Source organism: Sapajus apella, unplaced genomic scaffold, assembly GCF_009761245.1.
Source record: "Sapajus apella isolate SASKATOON/1434 unplaced genomic scaffold, GSC_monkey_1.0 scaffold26, whole genome shotgun sequence".
Lineage (NCBI taxonomy): Eukaryota > Metazoa > Chordata > Mammalia > Primates > Cebidae > Sapajus > Sapajus apella.
Window position 1 is genome coordinate 17,858,592 of NW_022436966.1, and position 11,509 is coordinate 17,870,100.

General features: G+C 36.8%; 1 protein-coding gene across 8 annotated transcripts in view; it reads left to right on the top strand.

Annotated features, from left to right (window-relative positions):
- The window catches only part of CCDC88A (coiled-coil domain containing 88A), a 124,624-nt gene that overhangs the window by 96,110 nt on the left and 17,005 nt on the right, over positions 1-11,509 (top strand). For all 8 annotated transcript variants that reach the window (XM_032292094.1, XM_032292095.1, XM_032292099.1 and 5 more), the window contains exons 20-25: positions 489-766; positions 980-1,123; positions 2,523-2,709; positions 6,381-6,526; positions 9,742-9,834; positions 9,966-10,180. In XM_032292094.1, coding sequence (XP_032147985.1) covers positions 489-766; positions 980-1,123; positions 2,523-2,709; positions 6,381-6,526; positions 9,742-9,834; positions 9,966-10,180 — 1,063 coding nt within the window. The remainder of the gene's footprint in view (positions 1-488; positions 767-979; positions 1,124-2,522; positions 2,710-6,380; positions 6,527-9,741; positions 9,835-9,965; positions 10,181-11,509) is intronic.

Sequence of the window (11,509 nt, forward strand, 5' to 3'; positions counted from 1 at the left end):
GATAGTGATTTTCATCAACATCAACACTTTGTTTGATAAAGAAAATACTGATTTAATTTGGACTCTTGGAAAATTTCCAAAAGTAATTTTTCACTTCTATCAACTTCTATCACTAAATTCTAGAAATGATAAACTAGCACTTCAAATTCTGTACTTTTCTGTAAGTGGAATACAAATGGTTGCTGATCACCTTCATTTAAAATAAATTCAACCCAAAATGTAAAATACATATATACCTCTATGACCACACACACACACACACACACACACACACACGTATGTATGTGTGTGTATTATAACACCTTCCAAAATCAAAATTAAATGGTAGCCTTATTCTTGGAAAGCTAAAATCCAAATATTCCCAGTATAATGTAAATATATCTGCTGTGATTTATTTAGACCTTTCTTTAGTTAATATTGTAATCTTTATTTTACAAAGGAACATGAACTATTTTTCTTATGTCTGCTAATAATATGTATTCTTATAGGTTGAAAATTCTACCCTTAATTCCCAAAATACCTCACTTATGAACCAGAATGCACAACTCCTAATCCAGCAGTCTTCCTTAGAAAATGAAAATGAATCTGTAATCAAAGATCGAGAAGACCTAAAATCTCTCTATGATTCTCTGATAAAAGATCATGAAAAACTGGAACTTCTTCATGAACGTCAGGCTTCTGAGTATGAATCTCTTATCTCTAAACATGGAACTCTAAAGTCTGCCCACAAAAATCTTGAGGTGGAACATAGAGACCTTGAAGACCGGTAATTTATTATATTTTGTTGTATTGAGAATTTAAAACCAATTTTCTTCAAGTAGTGTAATAAATTTTATATATTAAACACATCTAATGTTAGTTTACATAGGAAATTTATATAAATTTACTTGTGTTTTAAATGATATTAATAAATTACTTCCTTCATTTCTAAAATATCTTTTTAGGAAATATTATAAACCAAGTCTTTTTTTTCCCCCAGTTACAATCAGTTACTAAAACAGAAAGGACATTTGGAAGATTTGGAAAAGATGCTCAAAGTAGAACAGGAAAAAATGCTGCTTGAAAATAAAAACCATGAAACAGTAGCTGCAGAATACAAGAAACTTTGTGGTGAAAATGATAGGTAATAAATATACGTTATATATAATAAACATATATATTTTATATAGAAAGTATATACATATATTTATGTGTGTGTATATATATTTTATTTTGTATTATTCTTTACATCCAAAATATATACTGCCCCTTTGTAGTACCAACCATAGTTTGAGTTTAGAATTTTAAAAAATAGAATAGGCTGGGTGCAGTGGCTCACACCTGTAATCCCAGCATTTTGGGAGGGCGAGGCAGGTAGAGCACTTGAGGTCAGGAGTTTGAGACCAGCCTGACCAACATGGTAAAACCCCATCTGTACTAAAAATACAAAAATTAGCTGGACATGGTGGCATGCACCTGTAGTCCTAGCTACTCAGGTAGCTGAGATAAGAGAAATGCTTGCACTCAGGAGGCAGAGGTTGCAGTGAGCCATGATTATGCCACTGCACTCCTGCCTGGGTGACAGAGCGAGACTCCGTCTCAGAAAAAGAAAAAGACAGGATCTTGCTCTGTTGCCCAAGCTGAAGTTCAGTAGCACAATCATAGCTTACTGCATCTTCAGACTCCTATGCTCAATTAATCCTCCCACCTCAGCCTCCGAGGTAGCTGGGACTACTGGCACACACCACTATGCCTAGCTAATTTTTAATGTTTTTAAAATTTTAACTTTTAGTTTTTGTAGAGATACAGTCTCACTATGATCTCCAAGGCTGCTCTCAAACTCCTGGCTTCAAGTGATGGTCCTGCTTCCACCTCCCAAAATGCTGGGATTACAGGCATGGACCATCACACCCAGCCAATACTTTCTTATTAATGCTTGAAACTTTGAGTACCTATACTTCAACATGTTTAAAGACTAAAAAAAATTTTTCCCAGTGTACAGATGGATGGATGAAAAAAAGAAATTAAAAATTCTTTTCACCGGGCGCGGTGGCTCACGCCTGTAATCCCAGCACTTTGGGAGGCCGAGGCAGGTGGATCACGAGGTCAAGAGATCGAGACCATCCTGGTCAACACGGTGAAACCCCGTCTCTACTAAAAATACAAAAAATCAGCTGGTCATGGTGGCGCATGCCTGTAATCCCAGCTACTCAGGAGGCTGAGGCAGGAGAATTGCCTGAACCCAGGAGGCGGAGGTTGCGGTGAGCCGAGATCGTGCCATTGCACTCCAGCCTGGGTAACAAGAGCGAAACTCCGTCTCAAAAAAAAAAAAAAAAAAATTCTTTTCAAGGAAAAGGTACTCAGAATTTTTAAAAATCTAGTTTTTACAGAATAGAAACTGATTTTGGCTAAGTTTAATGACTTACAAAACAGTCTTTTATTCTAAGTCTGCCTTAATGTTATTTATATCATTTCATATTGTATAAATTACACTAAAAGCTATTAAGATAATCTAATTATATTTATATGATTTCTAATTATAGGTTGAATCATACTTATAGTCAACTTTTAAAAGAGACTGAAGTTTTACAAACCGACCATAAAAATTTGAAAAGTCTTCTGAATAATTCCAAACTGGAACAAACAAGATTAGAAGCTGAATTTTCAAAGCTAAAGGAACAATACCAACAATTGGATATTACATCCACCAAGCTGAATAACCAGTGTGAGGTGAGCTTTAATAAGCTTAATCACTGTATCATTCCTTTAGGCACCAAGACATGCCTAAGAAATAAATGACTGTATTATAATGAGAATAGCAGTGTACATTTAGTGGAGTATTTGTAAAAGATTTTGGTATCATTGAAGTATCATTGAAACTTACAAGTAATTCAGAACAACTTCCCATATCATTAATTACGATCTTTTAAAAATTATTAGGTTAAACTTATGTCCAGATTCTTTGAAAATTTTAAAATTGTCTATTCATTTAATGAAAAAATGTTTACACCTCGCAGGAAATTATAAACCAATAGAAAAATTGGTAGGAAACAACATACGATTAATTACCTAACGAAGCTCAGAAAGTAATTCATTCTACTTATGATTTATAAAAGTAAATAAATTGTTATTAGGATGGCATACCTCCAGAATGGTAGAGTGAGGAATGTGGCAAATCAACTCCTTAAGAAACAATAAAATTGGACAGAATGTCAAAAACAACAATATTAGGACTCTGGAACTCAACAAGAGCATATAACAAATGGAGAAGCATTTCTTAAAGCAAAACTGTTCAACTCTGGGAAGGAACTGTGGTTGTCTGAGGCATTTTATCTTGGGGCTCCTCCCATTCCTCTTCTCGTTCCCTGGTTCCTATACCTGATAGCTCTGACAGAGAATAGGGCAAGCTGTGAAAACCAGCAACTTTTCTTTTTTTTTTTGAGACAGTCTTGCTCTGTCGCCAGTTGCCAGGCTGGAGTGCAGTGGTGCAATCTTGGCTCACTGCAACCTCTGCCTCCCAGGTTCAAGCAATTCTCCTGCCTCAGCTTCCTGAGTAGCTGGGACTATAGGCATGCACCACCATGCCCAGCTAATTTTTGTATTTTTTAGTAGAGATGGGGTTTCACCATGTTGGCCAGGATGGTCTTGATCTCTTGACCTCGTGATCTGCCCACCTCAGCCCCCCAAAGTGCTGGGATTACAGGAGTGAGCCACTGTGCCCGGCCAACCAGCAACTTTTCTACTGGAGGAAACTGACTTGATTTGGAACAGAGCATAGAAAAGCCCCATGCCTGGGAGAGTTGTCAAAGGTCAACTCTCAGATAACTTGAGGTTGAAATATTGGTTGGGGCAAGTAAGAGACGAGTGAACTTGTCAAAAATTAAACCAGGAGTTTCAAGAAATGAATCAGCCTCAGTGGGTCTTCATAAGATCCCACATGTCAGTGGTGGTCCAGAAAACATTCAAGAGACACCAGAGAGGGCCCTAGCTATCTTTGCTTCCCTGGCTAATTCTCATAACTTGGGTCAAATGTTAATTATTGGCTGAGGGCTAAGTCATTTAATGACATGATTTAGTGGAGGTAGAAAAGACTAATCTATGGTATAAGAGGTTGAGATTGTAGTTTACATTGGTGGGAAGGTAGAACAAGTGTTTCTGGAATACAATTAATATTCTGTGTCTTGATCCAGATGCTGGTTTAACACATATGTTATCTTTGTGATGATTCATATATATATACACTTAAAATTTGTTCTCCAGCCAGGCTTGGTGGTTCACGCCTGTAATCCCAGCACTTCGGGAGGCCGAGGCGGGTGGATCACCTAAAGTCAGGAGTTCGAGAACAACCTGGCCAACATGGTGAAACCCCATCTCTACTAAAAATACAAAAATTAGCCAGGTGTGGTGGTGCATGTCTATAATCCCAGCTACTTGGGAGGCTGAGGCAGGAGAATTGCTTGAACTTGGAGGACAGAGGTTTCAGTGAGCCAAGGTTGTGCCACTTCCCTCCAGCCTGGACAAAAGAGTGAAACTCCGTCTAACCAAAAAGACAAAAATTGTTCTTTTTTCTGTATACATGTTTTATCAGTTGTCTATTAACACCAATGATGCTCTTTAACAATGGGAGAACTCTTGGTGGTAATGAATGGTAAACATTTCTTTTTGCCTAATGAGTCTGAGTTTGCTGAGCAGATATGCTAATCTACTCAATGATGTATGGGCCACGGGTTTGCTCCTGCATCTGTAATTAGCTGGCATATATGCTGAGAGCTGGCGGGTCTATGGTGGCCTCAGCAGGGATAACCCTTTTCTCTTTCATGTGGTCTCTCCATCCTCCAGCAGGGTTCCGAGAGTCTGAGTGGAAGTACACAGGCAACTTGAGGGCTAGGCTTGGAACTGTTATATCATCGCTTCCAACACTTTCTTTTGGCCAAAAGCATTCCAAATTCAAGAAGGGAAATAGATTCCACTTATTTACGGGAAAAGTGAGAAGTCACATTGCAAGAGGGCATAGGAATAGGGAAGAAAATAAATGCATTCAGTTTTTTAAGGAATCTACCACATGTGTTTCAGTTTAACAAAATACAGATAAATAAAACAAACATAATATGATCTTGACGGTTACAGATCTAGATGTTTGCTTCTGGTTATTTATAGCATCATTCTCCCAGATTTTCTCTACCTTTTGAAATTTTTCAAAATGTTTATTTTCTTTTTTTAGGGTGTGGGTGGTGTAGGCAGGGCGGGTATTTGTTAGTTGCTTTTGCTTTTTTAATACAGATCTCTGGGCTTTACTCCAGACCAGCTGAATTTGAATGCTAGGGCCCAGATATCTACTCTACAAGGGATGCCAAATTTTTTGAATCACTACTTTGGACCTTCTGAACTTCTGTTTGAACCTCTGGCCTAGCTAAAGCATATTTCCAGTTTCTACGAACTGGGTACAAAAGGCCCAGTGCTGCTGGCAGCCCAACTACTAGGAATGCCAGATGTTAATACCAACTATTAACTAAATTACCCGATTTCCCTTGATTAAGCCACAAAAACTATACACAGACTTTTAAGGTTTCTTGAAAACAGTGGATGGAGGTCAGGCGCAGTGGCTCACACCTGTAATCCCAGCAGTTTGGGAGGCCAAGGAGGGCAGATCACCTGAGGTCAGTAGTTCGAGACCAGCCTGACCAACATGAAGAAACCTCGTCTCTACTGAAAATACAAAATTAGCCGGGCATGGTGGTGGGCGCCTGTAATGCCAACTACTCGGGAGGCTGAGGCAGGAGAATCGCTTGAACCCGAGAGGCAGAGGTTGCAGTGAGCCGAGATCATGCCATTGTACTCTAGCCTGGGCAACAACAGCGAAACTCCATCTCACAAAAAAAAAAAAAAGAAAACAGTGAAGGGGGAAATTATGAGACATACTAAGTACTTAATGTGTGCTATATGCTTGCTACTAGATACTTTACATGTATTAATCCTTGCAACAATCTTGTGGGGTGATAGAGCTCATATCTATCCATCTTTCATAGATCTGAGAACTAACTTGTCCAACATTTCATAGGCAAATAAAATACTAGAAATTTGAATCTAGCTTTTAGGCTATACTATAAGATAAACAGTTTTAAAGACAGAAAGCAGCGTTTGGGGAGTTTTATAATTTATTATATATCAGACCCAGTGTTTGTGAGAATTAAGAAAAAATAAAATATATATATATATATATGGCATGTAACCCAGTGCTGTAGCTGTCATTATCACTAAAATAATAATGCTCTGATCAAAGTACAATCATCTAATTGTTCAAATAGTGGAACACTTAAGTCTATGTAGTACTTCATGTTTTTCCGATGGTTTATGTTAAATGTAAATGTTGATTTTTTTAAAAAATGTTTGTGCTTAAACAGTTGCTAAGCCAACTTAAAGGAAATTTAGAAGAAGAAAATCGACATCTACTAGATCAAATTCAGACATTGATGCTACAGAACAGAACACTTTTGGAGCAGAATATGGAAAGCAAGGATCTTTTTCATGTTGAACAAAGACAGTACATGTAGGTACCAAATAATTTTCACTCTGAAATATGTTACTCATGATTTTATCGTTGCCATACCCAGTGGCGGAGAAAATTCATGCTAATTTTTATTGATTTTCAACATTATTTCAACAAGTATTTTTGAGTGCTTATATTCTAGGCACTATCCTGATAACCACTATCCTAATACTAACATGAAAACATGTGAATCTTGCTCTTAAGGAATTAGTAATATAAAGCAAGATATATCAATAACATTTAAATACAGTAATTCTGTATAATGGAAGTATATGTAGGAGGCCATAGAAATATAGCATATATAGGGGCAGGAGTATCTTAGTCTGGAAGAGGCAAGGTGAACTTTCCAAAGATGAGACTTGAGCTGAGACTTACAGGTTTAATAAGAGTTTGCTTAAGGAGACATGCCAGGCCAAGAGAGCTGCAATACAAAATCATGGAGGTGTGATGAAAGTATGTTGTGGTGCTGTATAGGACCTAAAAATTAACTGTGCTTTCTGGAGCAAAATTGAGGAAAGGAGGGGTGCAATAGAAAAGTGGCTAAATAGGAGCCAGTTTACAAAGGTTGTTCTATGCCATACAAAGGAGTTGAGATCAAGCTGCAAGACTTGTGAAAGAGAATTGACAGGCTTAATTATTGGTAAGTTGTTATCTCCAGAGAGTTAAAGAATCTGTTAAAACTCAGATTTTGGCCTAGGCAGCCCAGTGGTAGTCTTTGTATTACTACACATTGATTCATCTTTACTCAATATATCTCTTCTCTTTTCGCCCCATAAATGAGAAGCACCATAGTATAATAGAAATAGCTCAGATGTTGAAATCAGCTTCTGATTCATGTCCCAATTCATCCACTCACTAGCTATGTGACTACAGACAAGTCACTTCATTTCTTTGATCATTAGTTTCTTCTCTAAAATACAGGTAACACTTACTTTCCAGATTATTCAAGGAGTGCATGAATTAGTATTCTGTACCTTTCAGACTTGATACACAGAAATAGCCAGGGCACATGTGAAACAAGGATACAGCTTACATTTTTCTGAAGTACTGGTTTTACCAAAAAATTTCAGGCAGGGAACATTATTTCTATATTAATACATAGGTATATCATGGAACAAAGGCAGAATTTGTGTAAACTTTCAAAGTAAATGTAAAACCTCAAAGAAATTTCACATTTGTGGCTGGACACCTTGGGCTCCACCTTTAGTCCTTTCAGTCTTTTCTGGGTTATGTATTCCTTTACTTGCTTTCAAAAGAAGCTTTGTTTTAGGTTAAGAAGCTTTGAGTATATATAAAGCTTTTGGCATTTGAGTCTCCTGTCCCTTAAGCAGAGGCATTATCCAAAGCTTTGTTGTCTTACTATTCTGACCCTTGGTGACTAATACGTTTCCAGGTGAAGGTGCTTATATCTAGATAGTTGACTTCCAAAGATTATTATCTATTCTGACTTACTGAATTTAAATTACAAGTATCCATCTTGCACGTCAGATATTTCTAGCTAAATTCCTCTATCACATGGTCCTAGCAAGATGGCAGTGGACAGGCAGTACTGAGAATTTGAAGGTTCTTAATGATATTTCAACCAGTAAAAGAAATGAATTGGGAGCTATGGCCTTGGTTAATACAGCCATTAACTTTTCAAATGTTACCTCTTCTGCAGGCCTCAGATCCAAGCAGTTGGTTAATAAATACAGGCTGTCTGCTGTTTGTGCTGTGGTATAATTGTTGGCAGCATCTGTTCACAAGGCATCTCCTACCGAATCTCTCAAGTTAGTTTCTCCCAGTCTCCACCACTGTAATTCAGCCTTTCCTCTCAAATAGACTACCCCATTAGCCTCCTGAATGTTTTCTTATCTCCAATCTTTTTTTATTTTTCAATCTTGCTCTGTCAGCCAGGCTGAAGTACAGTAGTGCAATCTCAGTTCACTGCAAACTCTGCCTCCTGAGTTCAGGCAAGTCTCCTGCCTCAGCCTCTTGAGTAGCTGGGACTATAGGCAAACACTGTCTCATGCTGCTAATTTTTGTATTTGTTGTAAAAACAGGGTTTCACCACAGTGGCCAGGCTGGTCTCAAATTCTTGAGCTCAAATTATCCACCCACCTCCACCTCCCAAAGTGCTGGAATTATAGGCCTAAGCCACCGCACCCGGCCTTATCTCCAATCTTTCTGATATATCCTGTTCCATCATTAGGTTAAACTACTTTAAACAAAGATTTCTTACCACTTTGTAATGAAACTTTCAATTCTTCTGTTTTCCTACTGAGCAAAATCTAAAACCAAAACTCTACCTCTCTACTTCCTCTCAGCCTACAACATTCAAGCTAAACATAATTTAGCATTTTTTTTAACTTCCTATACTACACCAACATAATTTAGTATTCTTATCTTCCCCTTTCAGTCTATCTAATAATGGCCTTTTTCTTCATGGGGATTTGTTTCGTGACCTAAGAGGGATATATTCACCTTCTATAAGTTCCTGTTGTACTTGCACAGTATTTTATTTTGGTACTGCTACTTCCTTGGATTATATAGTCATTTTATACACACACATACACACACACACACACATTATATGTTATAGTAATCTATGGGTATATCTTCTCCTATATTATAAACACAGCTATTTATCGTTCATCCTTATATACACCTCATGCCTTCTTCATTGTAAATGATCACTAATGTTTCTTAAGTAAATAGTATTCTTTGGTACTGTGGGGTTTTTTTAAGAGACATTACTTTAGTAGCCTTTGATGTTTCTCTATTTAGTAAATACTATCGAGAATATAAAAATGAGACTAGGATGTGGTGACTCATACATTGCTGGAGTCAGGAAATAATTCTCTACAAGTAAATGAAGCCTGAGAAATTTTGTCGAAAAGAAAAAATCTATTTGCATAAACGTGTTTGCAAGATAATTCATTATATCTATAATTGTAAGCAAACTATCCAACGTTTTTATTTTTTGCTGCTATAAATTGTAATCGATCACCTTTCTTCCAAAAAAGGAAAAAAAAATGTTGCAAATTTTTTAATCAAAAAGGGGAACATGGAAAAATTCCCATTGTTACTACCTAATATAATCTTAGTTGCCAACCATGGTATCTATATTTTTTTATGTTTTGGGAAGAAGTTAGATCATAGTCACAAAACAATTTAATATTTATAGCTGTACAAAATATGATACCTGTCCTAAAAGGTAATTTTTATTTTTATAGTGATAAGTTAAATGAATTAAGACGTCAGAAGGAGAAATTAGAAGAGAAAATTATGGATCAGTACAAATTTTATGACCCATCTCCTCCTAGAAGGTACCATTAACCAAATTTTATGAATTCTTTTTTTGAAAAAAACTTATTTTTAATATTGCAATGACTTCCAATTTTGTGAAGGATTTGTATGTTGAATTTTAAACTAATAACAATTTTTTAAATTCTGTTAGGAGAGGCAACTGGATTACTCTAAAAATGAGAAAATTGATAAAGTCTAAGAAAGATATTAATCGGGAACGTCAGAAATCTCTAACATTAACACCTACCCGCTCAGACTCCAGTGAAGGATTTCTTCAGCTCCCCCATCAAGACAGTCAAGATAGTTCTTCAGTAGGTTCAAACTCTTTAGAAGATGGCCAGACCTTGGGGACCAAGAAAAGCAGCAGTGAGTGCTTAAATTCTTTAAACATAGTGGTTATTTAGAATCCTTTCTAAAGATTTTTTTAAACTTCAGTAGTCTTTGGGGGGAATAGTCTGATGAATGGCATTTACTTTTAATTTCATATGATTAATAAAATTAATTGTGTACTGCATTAGTGTATAACCACACAATTTTCTGAAATACATCATACACAGAAATACTATCATTTGGCCAGAGGGGTAAAATATTGCAGAAAGAAAGTTGAAATAAGAGCTGGAATACCTCTGTCATTTGCTATTTCTGTTAATATGGGCAAGCCTTTTACCTTTGCTTCATACTTCACAGAACAGTTTTAAGGAGCAAGTGAGAAATATGAGATGTCATTTTCATAATCATGTATAACTTAATCAGAATAATAAGACCTTTTATAATGAGGTTTCTGCTCATATACTTTGATGGCATCATATTGTAACAAAGTTACATTTGGGGAAGCAAAGAAAAATAGGTATGATTTGAAGAGGTGTTATTCAGTGATTTAGAAATTACATAACGTTAAGAAAAGGATATACTAAAATAGAGCGGTACTGGCTGGGTGCCATGGCTCACACCTGTAATCCTAGCACTTTGGGAGGCCGAGCTGGTGGGTCACTTGAGGTCAGGAGTTCGAGACCATCCTGGCCAACATGGTGAAACCTCATTTCTACTGAAAACACAGAATCAGCCCAGCATGGTGGTGTGCACCTATAATCCCAGCTACTTGGGATGTTGAGGCAGGAGAATCCTTGAACCTGGGAGGCAAAGGTTGAAGTAAGCTGAGATTGCACACTACACTCCAGCCTGAATGACAGAGCAAGACTCTGTCTCAAAATAAAATAATAAAATAGAGACGTGGGGGCTAGTTGAAGTGGCTCATGAATGTAATCCCAGCACTTTGGGAGGCCAAAGTGGAAGGATCACATGAGGCCAGAAGTTCAAGTCCAGCCTGGGCAACACAGTGAGACATTGTCTCTATTACTTAAAAAAAAAATTAGGTGAAGAGATAAACGTTGTATATAAACTTGTGATGTAATTTTTATTACAAATTTAGAAGTACCACGTAATATGCCCTATACAATTATAACCTCTTAATTTCATTACTAGTATGCTTACATAGTAACAGCAAAGTAAAAGCTGTAGAAGTATATTTCAAGAAAATGAGAAAAAAATTTTAAAGATGTCTAAGAAGTTGACTACTACAAAGTTCTTACAAAATATGTGAACAAGATACTTTGAATCCTCTCACACTATCACCAGTGTCACTAATTGAACACACACACACACACACACACACACACACACACACACACACACACA